We start from the raw sequence: 16,547 nt of genomic DNA, 5'->3' as shown, positions 1-16,547 counted from the left end.
CCCATAACATTACTCCCCTCCTGTAGAAAAAGCTTGTCCTCAAGCTCGTAGACTAGTAGTTAGGATAAACTTAGCGAAAGACCCCTTCCATTATTAACGGTCGAAACCGGTAAGGGCAGTGACCTCCACAAACATATTTTCAATTTTCAGCACCACTGAATAAATCTCTTTAAACTTTGTACCAACATTCAAAATTTTCAAAAATACAGCAACATGTTTAGACTTGTCAAACTTCTACAATATAGAGTAGAAGGTTTCTTGGATTGGGTTTAAAAAAAAGGATGGGTAGTGGTATACGAGTTTAGGAAGGGTTAATGAATAAGACGAGCAAATGAAGTTGGTTGTGATTGCCATGTTTTTTGTCGAGATGAGTTCAGAACGGTTTGATGCATAGGATAAGAAAGAGTCAAAGAGAGATCCATAGAGGCTTCCATTGTTTGAGTTTGTTCAGTTGAAGGGTCTACTTTCACATCAACCATAGAATTACTAACATATTTACCAACAGTTATTTTATCCATTACTTCACGCATTTGATCAAACATTTGGGTTTTGGTTTCAGCAGTACTTTCATCAATATTCGACAACGTACAATCTAATATATGCTTTATCTTTGTCTGCGTATGCTCAAGCTTCTTGTGTATTTCTGCTCGCCATTTTGCCTACCTTTGTTCTACCATTAATGATAATCATTGGCTCTAAATACCAAACTGATATGACCGTGTGTTTGGACTTGATAGTTCAGCTCATTAAAGGGAGACTAAAACCTCAGCTATCTTTAAAGAGAAACCTAGAACTCCTTAGGGTTTTTGATAGAAATTCTGCTCAGGTTTTATTATTCCACATGTACCTTTACCTTTAAACAAGGCCAATCTAAATATATAGATTGGAAAACTATTATAGAAAGGAAATAAATCAACTGAAACAAGAGTTCAATCAAGAAACATAAGGAAAGAAATAAAATCGCAATCTAAGCTTTCATTAGAGAATTAAAATATATGACCTTTCCACTACAGATTCAGTCCATAACATCATGTTACCAGGTTTTTTTTTTTTGTGGCAAGAATTTTTGTTTATAATAATTTAAGAACCAAATCATATACTAGAGAAAAAAAATTGTTTGGATAAAAATTGACATCTCGCTAATCAGTAGAAATTTTATTAGCACTGTCTACTATACAGTCTCACTAACTCATCATAAGGTCGCGAAAAACTTATTTACCTTGAAGATCTCCATCAAATCAGCAGGCTTCTTTTTAAAAATACCAGTCTCATAAGATCTCAGCCTCTCCATTGTCTGAAAAGTAGCCACAAATTTAACATCAATTTCTTGTTTAAAAAAGCATCAAATACACAAAATGGCAAAATAAATGTGATCATAAATCAGCAATTTGTTGCCATTTCCATAGAACAAGATAATTTACATTAGCAAGAATGCAAGTTATAGCATGAAGGAAGACATGACAAGATAATTTGTTGTCAATTGTCCCAACAGCAAGATAATTTATAGACGCGAGCAAGACAAGTTACAACATGAAAGGAAGACATGTCAAGTAACTAAAACCACAATGCTTCCTTATCAGCATATATTACCCTAAGAAAATCCATACTACCAGCATGGTCCTGGACAGAGCAATAGTGTTAATATCTTCGACAATAATTTATATAGAAATGAAAAGGCCACCTTACCAATACCAGCTGTGTCTCAAGGAACTGGAGAACTGAACAATGTAATAAAGACAAAATTGAATAGATTGTTTAACCCATATCAATGAATTGTTTTTTTTTTTTGATAAATAGGAATGCCTCATTAAAACCCCCCTTCATATCCGTCAAGCAACAAGAGTGTCTCAACGGACATTGGAAGGAGGAAAAGAGTGCCTTAAAATTTTATTGCATAAATACCAAGTACAAGAGTACAATACCACCAAACCCATTAACAACCATCTCAACAATGAGCTACAATACACTACCTAAACACAGCAGTGACCATACCCTACTCAAAAACTATCTCCTAAAAACATTCGACCAAATGCAAACATAACACAATTACCAAAAATGCCAACAAACCACAATACAATAAACTCAATGCAACAAATAAATCCCATCCAATTAGCCTATCCCAGCTTAGCAAATTCATCCGCTTCCCAGTTAACTGCTCTCAACACATGCCGAACAATGACACCTTTGTCAACCACAATCGAGGGGATATCTTTAACTATGGACATGAACAACGGGTTGGTGGCAGCAAGATTCTTTATCCAATCCACTGCTACAGCACTATCGGATTCCAAAATAAGCCTTCAATTCACCGACAACCCCGACTCCAAAAAAAAAAGCATCAACCCTCTCTTCATTGCCAACAATTCTGCCATTATAGGAGGGCCAGAACCAACTCTTTCTGAGAACGATCCCAAAACCACAAATTTATAATATATAAAAAATTCAGCACAGATTATATGTTTATAACAACAAATTTACTTGGCACTTTTATAGAACAGTAGTCATCATATCTATACTGAAAAATGATTTAAAGCACTTTAAATGCAAAATCACACTTAGCTATAACAGTCGAAAATCGAAATAAGAAAAATCGTAAAGGGGTAAATAAGACAATAGTAATTCAAACTTGCACACACACAAAAAAAAACTGAAGCATTCAAAGCAACAAAAAGTAAAAGTATCACCTCTTCATCCGCCTGCAAAAAGGTTCTAAGATCTTCACTCTGTTGGAGCAAATAGTAAAATTTCACTCTGTCCAAACAGTAAAATTTCCCCCCAAAAAATACAATTTTTTTACCAAAACTCAAAAATTAAAAATAAATAAAAGGAATATAAAGTCATTTTGATTGAGTAGTAATGGTTACCTTGGTGATGACACGATAGGATATGTAAGCTTGGACGCCATTCCCTAATTTAACGGGATCCGTCACGGAAACTGACAGATATGGCTGAGACGATGGAGATCTAGGGCTCTGCGACTACCCCGATACGCTTCTTTGCTGCTCCATTCTTCAGGAAAAAAAAACAATTAATTAGAAAAATAATATTTCCGAATGAAAAAGACAAGTAAATAGTGGTAGAGTTGTAATTATCGTAGGAATCATAGTTTGTTACGAATTGTGGAATCCGGATGAAGTTCATTTTTACTTGTTTGACGAGAGGAGTCGATTGCATTTTTTTAAGGTGATTTTTGGATAAATATATATTTATTAGAAAAACAAGTGCATCCTTGAATAAATGGAATGGTAAAATATAAATTTGTTAGCTGAATTTCACAATTTTTTTCATTTTTTTTCATTTTAAATTTTTTTTAATTTCTTCACTAAACTTAATATGTTGAGTTTGCGTTATCATTAAGTCGTTTTCCCGTTATGACGTGATTTTTTACCAAAAACTTAAATGCATAAAATTCAGTGATTAAATTAAAAAAACCCTAAAAATATAGTAAATAAAATATGAGAGATAGTAAAGTTTAGTGAAAAACGGTTGAATGACAAAAAAAAACTTAATTTACTAAGTATAGTGAGTAAATTGAAAAAATTTAAAATACAATAATAGAATAGAAGAGAGTAAAATTCAATTATCAAATTTGTAATTCACCTTAGAAAATATATTTATTTTATTATAAATATTTCCAGATTCAATTTTGTACGTAACTTTCTTTTGTCGATTACATATTTTATTTTTTTATTCAATTTAATATCTAAATTTATTTCCTTTTATTTATATCAATTCTTACCCTAAATGACTTATTTTCATCATTTAAAATAAAAAAGTTAAATTCAAGTACCTAACTAAATACCAAATTAAATTTTAAATTTTAAGTTCAAAAGATAAATATCAAATTCAGAGCAACAAATTTACTGGGATGATGGTTTAGAAAAATCGAATGGCTCATATGATTATGAAGTATACAAAAAAATTTGAGATAATATGAACGCTACAATATCGATAGGAAGTCGCTCGAATCATTTGACAAAATATTCTCAATGTCAATACGTAATAGTTTAGTAAATAACTATATGTGTTTTAATTTAATGATATGACCACATTAAGAAATTAATTAATATTTCACCATTTATAGAAATGACTAAAATATAAATCAGAAGCCCATGTAAAACGGCTCAAGAAACTCCGTTGTAATGTGAAAACGAGGAAGACATGTCACAATACAAGGAGAAACAAGTGACGTAAGCTAACAGTTGCGTCAAAGGTATTACATCAGTTAAGATTTTACAAAAAGGAAAGAGTTTTCGTTTCATTTCTTTACCAAATAGAGGGATTAGATCTCCCGTGATAATATCAGGAAGGGCATTGATCACCAGTCATCTTCCAGGCTAGCACGGTGAAAACACAAGACGGTGCAGACGAATATGATGAATGATGTAAATTCGATGAACATTGCACCAGTTGAAATCATATGAGCATGCCTAAGAATAATGGGAATTGCAAAGCTTCCGACAGCAGAAGCCCCTGTCAAAAATTTGGCAGCATCTACCCAACTGCAATGAAGTGAACAACTACCAAAAGTTGAGAAGCTACTTTTACCAGGAGCATTCCCGAAGCAACCAGCGATTTTTACACTAATTAAACATTCAGGGAAAACAATAGAAGAAAACAGTTTTAAAAGCTTATATTTCTACTCACCCCCCACCATCTCGGCTTGTTAGAAACTGAGTCGATCCACCTCCAAAGAATAAACAAGGCATTGGCACCAGGACATACATAAGAGCTGTGAATAGTTGTAGAGTTGCGCCATCAATCATTTAAAGGTAACCAGACCAATTTATTAGTGGTATGATCATCTTGTAATAGACCACTCACCTGAAAGCATTGGCCACCAGTTGTTGTATAATGCACAAGCCTGAAGCAAAATTTAATTAACTTGGTCATTAACAATTTGACATTAATGATAGATTATTGGGAGCTGAAGTACTCAAAATTTAAGTGAATTTAGAAGAATGCAATCCACAAACAAGTACTTTAAGCTCTTAAAACGGTTGGATCGTTGGTGGATACATGAAACTTCTTCATCGTAAACTCAATTTTATATGGACAAATCAGAACAGAAAATTAATATATAGCAAATCCTTTATTAACAGGTGGAAAAAAACAACCGTCTCCAACCAAACCCCTTCAGGAAATGCTTGCTTTTCCTTTTGCCTACCTGAGGCCGAACTAGTAGAGATAGCCAAAAGCAAATCATCTCTTCTATAACAGCAATTAGAGGAAGAGTGGCAGGAGTGCCAGTTAAATCAAGTATTAGTCAGTCAATGCTCTCAAAGCACATCAAATCCAAGGAACAATAAAGCTCATCTTGAAGAAATTGTGACTTTTAGCAAGTATCATTAAACCCTTCCAAATGAAGGTAATGTAACACGTACTATGCGTTCCACAAAGCACCAAAGACATGTTAGCCAGTACGACTCTATTTAATAGGCGACCACATCTCTTTTTAATAAATGTATTTTCAACCATGAGAGAGTTCACTTACATTCTAATCAAGCAGTGCCATATTGACATATATTTATATCAGATGTTTCTGAGGATGAAGTTGCTATATGTGTGGCCTAGAAGCGAGCAACATAGTTTCACAAGTAAACCCCATTCTACATCAGGTGAAATACTCCCACAAGGTCCATAAATTCCATCTTGGAACAAAAGAAGACAGCACGATTGTACAAGCCTTCGAAAAATTCAGCATTTCACTCAAATAGTCGATAGCATCACTAAAGACAAGCGTAAGACCATTGAGCTTACTTGATAGCTGGACAAGATGGTGTCAGCACATATGTTCAGTTTACTTGATCTCATGGCGCTACCTTAACCCCTAAACTAATTCAACCTCAGACAGTTGTCACAGATCAGGAACTTGAATAAACCCCTTACAGATAACCTACAAGATTTATTTAGACAGCCTAATACAGTTTCATTAATCCAATAACCCTTCCTTTATTCATAAGAGTTAACAATTACAATGCTATCCAGAAGCTGACTTTGCCCCAAATTTGTTGCCAATTCACTCTGGAGCAGCCTCAAAAACATCTTTACTAAAGAAAAAATCCTTTCAGAAACAAGACATGACCACTCATCAATACTAGCATATTAAATCCATTAACACAAGATAATTCACATTCCATTGTCTCAAGATACAAAGACACTAACAGGATATGCGTGGATATCATCTGAATGATGTAATATCACGATTTGAAAAGCACGGATAAGTTATGCCAATCAAATCTTCATACACAAATATAAATAGAGCACACATCACCTACAAATACTACAATGCAATTAAAAAAATCACATCATGAATTGTGTAAGGTCCAACAAAGAATAATGTGAGCAATGCTTCGGAACCTACATAATTTTGTGTTGAGCTCCATAAAAAGAATTACAGGACAAACATTTTGCTAACTACATATCCAAACACCGGCACTGCTTCCATCTCAAGGAAAACATGAAACATTCTAACTTGTAAACCATAAATTACACATTCTCATTATTCAGATAATACGCTGAATCAGATTATAAAAACATACCAGAACTTGTAACAGGATACTAGATGAAAACATAAAAGCAAGTCCAGCAAGCCTGCATATTCCGGAAAATAAATAGAAAAAGTTAATTCTATTTTGCTTATAACTTCATAAAAGCTGACAATTACCAACAAAGATTATAACTTACACTGCCGTTGCAAGAGTTGCCCAACAAGCCCAAAACACCAAATGAAGCACACAAAAAAAGAACAAAAAAATAAATTAGTCCCCCAGAAAAAACAATTCGTAAAAAAAAGATAAAAAAAACACGCAAGACCCATCTTTAAAGAAAGATCTTGGCCCAACAATTAATTTGGTTTCATAACCCTCTTTAACTAGAAGATCATAGTCAAACAAAGTTACACAGAGCATCATTCACCGATTTTTTAGGTTAAATTTTACAGTTTGTTGAAAAGAAAGAGACAGGCAAAAAAAACGAGGATGAATCGAAGAGCAAAGATTAAGGAATAATAGAGGAATATAATTATTACCTTCAATGGTCATCGCCATTTTTGGCAGAGGTAAAATTAGAGTCGTTGTCGATCGAAATTTCTCTCAACAAAATTGAGAAGGTGAGGAGGAAGATTAAAAAGAAAGCAAACAGATAATAATACCACGGAATTTTTCAAAAAGGGTTCGGTTTTTATTTAGGATTTTTCCGACAGTTTGTACGTCCCAGTTTATCTCCTTTTTCTAACTACACAGTTAGTCAACTAACTTTCCCACATTTTCATTTTGGTCACCGAAATGAAATATTGTATATTCACTTCCGTTAGATATTGTTTGCATTTTAGGCACTCACAATGGATTTTTTTTATTTTAGTCACTTATGTTAAATTTTATAAATTTTAGGGTAAAGTATAGTAATGGTCACTGAACTTTTCTAAAGCTTTCATTTAGGTCCCCCGGCTTTTAAACTTGCAATACAGTCCTTCAACATTTATTCCGTTTGTAATATGGTCCCCGCCGTTACACTGTCGTTAGTACGTTTATAATATGGTCACTGAACTTTTCAGGTGCTTGCATTTAGGTCCTCCAACTTTTAAAACTTGTAACACAATCCTCAATTTCATTCTAAACCTCAAATTCCTTTTCGATCTCGAATTTCCTTTTTCGCTCATCTCTTCTCATTTCCAACGTAACTTTTCAGTCAGGGATGCATGGGAAATTCTAATCTAACTTTGAATTATGTGGATGTGTTAACTTGAATAAGGGTTCATAGAGAGAACACCCGACCAAGGAACTATCGAGACCATCAACGATTCAAGGTGTAATGTTAGATACATGTCATCTCAAGTGAAGCATAGATGTTCGATGAAATGCTTGTGAAAAAATGGGGTTAGAAATGCAGAGTTGATAAATACTACTAAGATGAACTAAGTAACATTGTTGAATGTCACCAACAAAGCTGAAATTATTTTGTATAAATGACATACAATAATTTCTTTGTTTGATCCTTGTGGTTAAAGATTTTCTAGCAGATGATCAAATATAATGAAATCACAAACAACGCATTCATCTCTCAGTCTCCTTCGCTCACATGCACTCTCGTTTGGTTTTTGTTCTTCAATTTTCCGCCATGTAAAATTGTAAACTCAAACAGTGCTCTGTTTTTTCAACTTTTTATTTACAAAGAAAAAATGGAGGAAGAATTGCTTGAACGCAACACTGATTGCGTTTATTTCTTAGCCTCTCCCCTCACTTGCAAGAAGGTATTTATTTTCTCTTTTGGGCTATCCGGAAGTAAGCTTTTCCTCTTTCGCACTTTCATATTTTCAGCTCGCATTGTGTGTTTTTTGTTGAAATTTTTATGTTTTTGGAACTGTATGTCAATGATCTGAATATTCAGTGTAAGTTTTGAACCAAAACCATCTAATTTTCTTTCTTTCTTCTTAATCAAAACTTTTAGTACTCCTTATGAAAGATATTCAGTCCATCAGAATGGAAGTGAAAGAGGGTCCTAGGCTAAATTTTTTTGATCTTCTTGTTTTGTTTTTCTTTAAATCAGGGAATTGGTGGTGAGTATCGACATAGTGAAATCTCCAGGCTCAATCCGAGAGACTGCTGGTACTAGTTTACTGGGAATTGTATTAATCCGACCTATGGTTTTCGGCGTCCTGTGAGCTCTTATTCTTTTTAATAAGTTCATGTCGATTATGGGACTGATATATCCTGAACAAATTGGATTTTTTTACATGTTTTGGAAATTTTACATTTGAATTGTATTGAATTATAGCTTTAGAAGACAATTCTTCATGCATGCAACTCGAAAGGCATTATGACAGGGTTGTATATTTGGAGCAGCAACTTGACCCTGTCATGATGTCTTTCGAGTTGCAAAAGAGACTGAGGGTGAATGCGTTGTTTGGGATTTCATTATATTTGATCATCTGTTGGAAAATTTTTAACCACAAGGATTAAATGAAGAAATTATCATATGCCATTTATGCAAAATAATTCCAGCTTTGTTGGTGACTTTCAACAATGATACTTAGTTCATCTTAGTAGTATTTATCAACTCTGCATTTCTAACTCCATTTTTTCTCACAAGCATTTCATCGAACATTTATGTTTCACCTGAGATGACTTGTATCTAACATTACACCTTGAATTACACCTTTTCCCCTTAGATTTTATAGTAAATTATGATTTTAGTACCTAAACTATTAGTTTTGGTCCGTTTTAATACTTAAATTTTCAATTTTTTTAAAATCATACCTAACATTTAGTTTTTTTTTCATTTTAGTACCATGTCGTTAAAACTTAACGGACCTGTTACAACTTGACAACTTTATGGGTATATTAAATCATTCATTTCTTAACTATTTTCTCACTCCTATTTTGATCATTGAAGTTTAAATTTTTAATTTAATTGCTTAACTTTTAAATTACTCCTAACTTAATCACTCTAACTTTCAATTTTTTTTTATTTTAATTAAATATTAATAAAATAATAAAAATATCGTGCCATAAAAATATTATTAATAAAATAGACTAGAGTGATTGAAATATGAGCAATTTGAAAGTTGAGAATTTAAATTGAAAAATGTTAAACTTTAATGACCAAAATAGGAGTTAAAACTAATTAAGTGGTGAATGATGTAATTTACCCATGAAAAGTGTCATGTGCAAAATATTTTGTTAAATATTTAACGATGGGTACTAAAATGAAAAAAAAATTAAACGCTAGATATAATTTTGAAATAATTAAAATTTTAGATACTAAAATAGATCAAAATTGATAATTTAGATACTAAATATGTCATTTATCCTAGATTTTATTGTCAATTCAATCATTTCATGTTAAATTAGATTTAATAGGTTCATGCGTTGATTTTGTATCATAATAAATAATTAAAATATTTTCTCCGCCCAATAATATGATTTCCATGTCATTTGAAAATTTTATACTCACAAACTAATTCTTCTTCTTTTTGGAGCTGACTTAATCGCTAGTTTTCTTGGAAATGAATATTTTTTTTCTTTTTCTTAAGTTTTGTTGATCTTCATTACTAGCCTCACATTCCTTAAAGCTCTCCTTTTCAATCCTCCTCAATGTCTTTTTATCTTGGGTAAATTATAATTTTAATACTTAAATTATTACTTTTTATTCTATTTTAGTATCTGAATTTTATTTTTTTCAAAATCATACCTAACATTTAATTTATGTTTTATTTTAGTACTCGATGTTAAAAGCTTAATAGAACTATTGTACATGATATTTTTTATATATAAATTACACCATTCATCACTCAACTATTTTCTCACTCCTATTTTGATTACTAAAGTTTACTTTTTTTTAATTTAATCATTTAACTTTAAAATTACTCATATTTTAATCGCTCTAACTTATATTATTAACAATTTTTATGACGTGACATCTTTTAATTATTATTTTATTAATATATTCTTAAAATAAAAAATGGGTAGCATCGATGACAGTGGATGGTCGAAAAGAAAGGGAGAGATCGTGACGGTGGGGTGAGGGATTTGTGGTATACTTTTTTTTATTTTGGGTTTAATTTTAAATTTATTTTTTATAATTATATATTAAAAATAATAACAAATTTTTATGTCATAAAAATATTAATAAAATAAATTATAGTGATTAAAACATGAGTAATTTGAAAGTTGAATAGTTAAATTAAAAAAATTTAAACTTTAGTGACCAAAATAGGAGTGAGAAGGTAGTTGAGTGATGAATGATGTAATTTACCCATAAAAATATAACGTCCCAAAGTCTAGGTCGGTAATCGAGCTGGTTTCTGGATTTTCGGTAAAAATATTAATATTAGAAATTTTTATTGATAAATATTTTCTAAGATGATTTAAATAGTTTTGAATCATTAATTTCTATTTTTTGGGAATTTATAATTGATTTTTATAAAGTGATTAAATTGAATGAATTGAAAATTGTGATTTTAGCGACTAAATTGTAAAAAGATCACAAAACAAAATCTATGAAGCTAATTTTACCAAGGCGTGTGTTTAGTGTTTTTCCCTCCAAGTTTAATTGTATTTTAATCTCTTTTTTTGCTAATTTTCCATTTTGATTCATTCTCTTAATCTGTTCTCATTCTCATTTCTAATTTTCATTAACCATTACTTTCATTTTCTCTCATCCAAACACTATTGCATTGTCTCTCTAAAATTCTCTAAAAAAATCTCTCATGGTTGAAACTCTTTTTCTTCATTTTATATTCATTTGTTATTGATTCTTATTCATTTTATCTTGATTTTCTCTCTTCAATCAAGATTGTTTCATCTCATTTTTTTTGTCGTTTCTCCTTGTCTCTTTGGTGTTACCATTGTTGATCTTCTTCTTTCATTCTTTTCCAGCAAGGTAATTCCCTTTTCCTTGGTTCCTTTTGTGCTTCGATGATTAATGATCCAATGTGATTGATGATTTTAACTAAACAAATCTTTTAAAGAGAAGTTTGTGAATTAAAATTGGTTTTCGAAGGTATTTAATGTGCTATTTTTCTTAAACATTTTTCAAGGTTTTATTGTATTGATTTAGATGACTATGATGATGTTATAATCATATTAAATTAATTTTTCAATCTCATTTGATTTGGATAAGGAATTCTTTAAAACAATCTTAATTTTGGCCTTTTTTTAGAAATCTGGGAATTAGGATTAATTGTGGTTAATTTTGAGGTTTTAGTTGAGTTTAATTGTTGATATTAGTTGTTCTTGATCAACTCTTATTAGGGAGAAGTAGTGTTCATTGGATCGGAAGCTCAGAGAGTCATTTTGGTAAGATTTTCGATAATTTTGGTCTTTTCGTTCTACTTTAGAAAAAAAAATTTTGCTCTATTTTGGATGTGTTATTTTGCTTTTTAAGGTATTCTTTCCAAGGTGTTTGATGTGTTGATTATTGAGGACAATTTGTGCATTGTGTTTCGATGGACGTTTGATGAGTGTTTGAAAGCTAATTCGATTAGTGGACAGCTAAGGTGAGTGACTTTCATACGTTGTGGATGAACATGTTCAAGGGTAATATAAGGTGTAGTCTAGGATGTCCTCTTATCTTGAACTCTGGTATAGATGAATCTGTATTGATGCACATGATTAGAATAAAATCTAATATGAAATGTGGATATGTTATGTGTGTATGTGTTATAATTGATGCATAGAGTTTTAAAAGTGTGTTTGAAAGTGTATATATAAGTGAAAGTGTACATGGATTAGTGAGCATCTCGTTGTCCATATAAGGTTGATCATGACAACCATTTGTGTTTCAAAGTGTATTTTGAAAGTTTATATGTGAAAATTATGCATCACTTGATAACCACTCTTGATGAACTTGGATTAATTGGTTATTTGTTCTTAATTGAACCTTTAGATATGAAAGACATGCCTAGGAAGGAGTACTTTATGGTTTTCTATAAGTGTGTAAACAAAGAGATATATGGGGTAAGGTTGGTGCATTGAACAACGCTCTAAGAAGATTACGAGGTAAAGTTGGTTCATTGAGTTTACTTTGAAAGTTATGGTTTTGGACCTAAGTGAGTCCATAAATAAATGAGAGTTGTATGGAGTCAATTTATCCAATGAGTGAGTTGTATTTCGAACAAAAGGCTATTAATCTTTAAATGAAATAATATTGTGTGTGACTTGTCAAAGAAGTAATTGTGCATAAGTTCATCTATTTGTTACAGGATATATGATGATGAATTTTATGTTAATAATCTTGATTTTGTGTGCATTTATGATGCATTAAGTGGATACAAATGTGTGACATGATGACATGAATGTTGAGGTAAAAACAAGTGAGGAGTGAATGTATGTAGAGCTTTCCTTTAGCTTTGGAATGTGTACTACTTAGAATGTTGGTTGTTCTCTAGGCTCTTCAGCTCACACTTGATGTTTAACACTTTTTTTAGAGGATTAATAGTCGAGTTGGAGGCCAAGAGCAAGCATCCAGAGCGGTAAAGCAATACATTATTAAATAAGTGTATGTGGTTGAATCCATATTGTGGTAATGTGAGAATCATTTTGAGACCTAGAAAATTATTGATATGTTGAGTTGTAATAAGTGAGGCATGCTATATAGACCATAGATTTTGTGTTGAAGTATGATAATTGGTTAATTTATTGATTTGGAATGTTGAACTCATGTTATTAGTTGAATTGGGTATCAAATTAGCCAAAAGTTTATTTGTGCCTTAAGGAAATGTTTGATGTGCTTAGAAAAATGACATCAAGTGTACTAAATATGTTAGACTCATAGGATGCATGAAATGACCCAAAATGCATAATTGGACTAGGTGACTTGTGCTAAAAGTGAACTATTATGCAATGGAATTTTGATGCTAGATCCTTATAAGGTGAATTGTCTTGTGTTATAAAGCATGTTACAAGTGTATTTTGACATGTATGATGTGATATGAAAGTGTCCAAGCATTTATCTAGTCTCTATGATTGATTATGTGAAAGTTTGGTAACTCATTTATGCATGTTTTAGAGAATTCTAAACTTTTCCAGAAAAAGGGATCGATCCCTTTAGGGAAAGAACAAATCCCTTTTCAAAAAGAATCGATCCTTTTGTTGTGTGCTCGATGAAAACTGATAAAATTGCATTCATTAAAGGCCCTAAGTGTCCCTAAGTCTTAGTTTGATCCCAAGATGTTTGTATAAGCTAAAAATGGTCTAGAAATTGATTTGTTAATTAATATTAGGCTTTAAGATGAGACTTGTGTTGTAACACTTAAATGTACTTAATTACATAATGAAGGTGCCAATTGCATGTTTGATGGTTGTAAGTGACTTTTGGATTGTTTTTATTTTAGTCCCTATAAAAACATGTTCAATTAGCTCCCTATTTGATGTCTGATAGATGTAGAAATTTGCATGTCACCTATTAAGGATTATAATTCAATGTTGGTAAACTTAATTTAGTATTTTACTTCTGAAACATTTGGTTATACAAAATGATTGATTTACCCTTAACTAATTGGTTGTGATTATCATGCTTTGTTCCAATTGTTACGAGACTTAAAATTACTCATTGTTTTCGCTTCCATGTGTTGTATGATGCATGATTTAAATTTTTATGCTTTCGTATAGTATGTATGTTTTCGGGTTTTTGTTATGTCCAACTAGTTTGTATTCTAATGTACGCTCAAGTACCCCAAGTATTTATTCGTGTTCAGGTATGGGGTATTACAAAAAATGTCGCACACATTAGTTTCGTGGGATACCAAAATGACACCTAAACTAAAGTTGGGTGCAGTTTTAGAAGAAAAAAAAATAAACTTTAGGTACCAAAATAAAGTAAAAGTAATAGTTTAGGTACTAAAAATAGAATCTAGCCTTTTCCCCTTCTTTGCTTCAATTGGATTTTTCAAAATGAATAAAATGTATGTTAAACAAAACCACATACATCATTTATTTATTAATTATTAATATCTCGATTTTTTTGGATAAAATGTATTCATTCAATCCAAAGAAATCCAATCAGCAAGTTGCTACTCTAACAAACCAACCAATCAACAAATCAATCACAACCGACCTTAACTCTACATCCTTCTCTGCCTTTCCCTCATAATGTGTTTCATCTGCACAATTTCCCCAATACAAGTAAGTATATCCCCTCATTCCTATACAAATTCTTGAAAGTCTTTCTATTTCTCTCATCCTAAATAAAATATTAAAAAGCATTCCAAGCAACTTTACATATAAATGAAGAGATGGAATTACTCCTCCCTTTTGAGAATATCCACTGCACCTCCCCTTCCCAATCAAAGCTCCCACGTCTCACTCCCTACCACACCAAAATAGACTTCCAAACGCTCAATGAGAACCCACACTCAAAGAATATGTGATTTCTAGATTCTTCCTCCACACCACATAAAACACAAACACCCTCATGCATAATACCCATAGGAATTAATAGCATGCCTAGGTACACGAAGAGTAAACTAAACCAGTTTTTTCCAATGAACTACATCCCTTATCTCCTTCAAATCCTGCCAAAGCCATTGAGTCCAAACATGGTTTGAACCAAGAAAAGTTAATAAAGGCCACACAGTCACTCTAAGAAAGAGAATCTTCCTTAAATTCCAGCTAATCCATGGCTTTAAGACATAACTCTACGCATCCATTTTATTCTCCTACACTTTGGATGAAACTTGAAAATACCATGACACACAACCAAATCTAATATCCTAGACAACACGTTCATTTCCAACACAAACAGGTAGGGCGATAATGGGTCCCCTTGCCTAACTTCACAACCCCTTCAAAGTAACCAATCGAGAAGTGAGACGTAGTCACACACACACGAATCCACTCCTTAAATTTAACCAAAAACTACATATCCTCCAACATATCCAAAATAAAATTCCAACTCAAACTATTAAACACTTTCTGTAAATCAATTTTCATCGCACATCTCGAGCTCAAAGTATTATAGCATAGCCATTCACTAGTTCTTGCGCAATCAACGTATTAGCTACAATATCACGCCTCTTCACAAACGTATATTGATTTGGAGCAATCATTTTAGGGAAAACAATGGCCAACCGATAAATCGTAATCCTAGTAATAGTTCGATAAACAATCAAGCAGCAGGATAAAGGTTAAAACTCATTCATGGTGCAAGCATTAATCACTTTCGCAAGAGGACCAATGTAGTTAAATTAAAAGCAGTGAACATATTCAAAGTTTTAAAGAAATATTGAATAGTCGCAATAACATCAGCTCCCACTACCCCCAAAGCCACCTTGAAGATTCTAAGAGAATAACCATTCGAGCCAAGGGCTTTCTCATCACCTTGATGGAAAAGAGCGTCTTTAATCTCTTCATTAGAAACCTTCATCGTCAACAAACTACCCATATCACAAGGTATTTCATAGCCAATAACATCTTTCAAAATATTCACATCACACCCTTCCATATCTTGATCAGTAGTACCCACAAGCCTCTGAAAAAAATAATTGCCTTTTTAGACATATCCTCAAAAGAGTCAAGACGCTACCCCTGATAATTCAAATCATAAAAGAAAAATTGCGAGTAAGTAAGGAGCTTCATTTCGGGATTTAAACATCAAAGTAACGTATTTATAATCCTTTGGAGTGTTAAGGCTTTCATAAGTATGATGATTTGTTAAGATTTTGATATTTGAGTATTTTAGGGTTTCATACTTGATTCATGTCATAGATGTCAAAATTGATGTAAAAACCAAACTAAGTGACTTTAAGACTTAAGTGACTTTTTAAAGCTTTAGTGCATGTTTAAAAACCAAACTAAGGCATTTGGGATGATATTTAGGTGTTTATCGAGCTTAAATAAGATATTTTGGGGTTTGAGTATCGATATTGGATGAACAATATCAATATTGGATGAAATGGACTGAAAATTAAGGATTTCCAACTGGGAGTATCGATACTGCTAAAGAGAGTATCGATATTACCTTTACAGTATCAATACTCAATGTATAGAGTATCAATATTGGACCATATTTTCAGCAATAGAAGTCATTTTTGGTATCGATACTGCAAG

General features: G+C 32.1%; 1 protein-coding gene and 1 long non-coding RNA gene across 2 annotated transcripts; both read right to left on the bottom strand.

Moving 5' to 3' along the window:
• Window positions 1–881: 881 nt before the first annotated feature.
• On the bottom strand, window positions 882–3,022 carry LOC120181736. The gene is made up of 3 exons (XR_005521779.1): window positions 2,865–3,022; window positions 2,685–2,751; window positions 882–1,294 (listed from the first exon to the last, which is right to left on the bottom strand). It is a non-coding gene; the product is annotated as an uncharacterized LOC120181736 (long non-coding RNA).
• Window positions 3,023–4,203: 1,181 nt separating this feature from the next.
• Window positions 4,204–7,135, bottom strand: LOC120181718 (vacuolar protein sorting-associated protein 55 homolog). The gene is made up of 5 exons (XM_039186807.1): window positions 7,031–7,135; window positions 6,543–6,594; window positions 4,825–4,864; window positions 4,648–4,732; window positions 4,204–4,502 (listed from the first exon to the last, which is right to left on the bottom strand). The coding sequence occupies exons 2-5, from the start codon at window positions 6,573–6,575 to the stop codon at window positions 4,319–4,321; spliced, it is 342 nt and encodes a 113-aa protein (XP_039042738.1). The 5' UTR covers window positions 6,576–6,594; window positions 7,031–7,135; the 3' UTR covers window positions 4,204–4,318.
• Between the last annotated feature and the right edge of the window lie 9,412 nt (window positions 7,136–16,547).

This window comes from Hibiscus syriacus, unplaced genomic scaffold, assembly GCF_006381635.1.
Source record: "Hibiscus syriacus cultivar Baekdansim isolate YM2019G1 unplaced genomic scaffold, ASM638163v2 tig00003721_pilon, whole genome shotgun sequence".
Taxonomy (NCBI): Eukaryota; Viridiplantae; Streptophyta; class Magnoliopsida; order Malvales; family Malvaceae; genus Hibiscus; species Hibiscus syriacus.
Note: the sequence above shows the minus strand (reverse complement) of the source record. Positions and strands in the feature narration are given on the sequence as shown.

What these genes read in the sequence shown, in the direction of transcription:
- LOC120181718 (XM_039186807.1), bottom strand. Translation starts at nt 6,575, where the DNA reads ATGTTTTCATCTAGTATCCTGTTACAAGTTCTG. An exon ending in GTATCCTGTTACAAGTTCTG is followed by an intron (nt 4,865 to 6,542) that starts GTATGTTTTTAT and finishes ATTTTGCTTCAG; the next exon opens with GCTTGTGCATTATACAACAA. An exon ending in CTGGTGGCCAATGCTTTCAG is followed by an intron (nt 4,733 to 4,824) that starts GTGAGTGGTCTA and finishes AACTATTCACAG; the next exon opens with CTCTTATGTATGTCCTGGTG.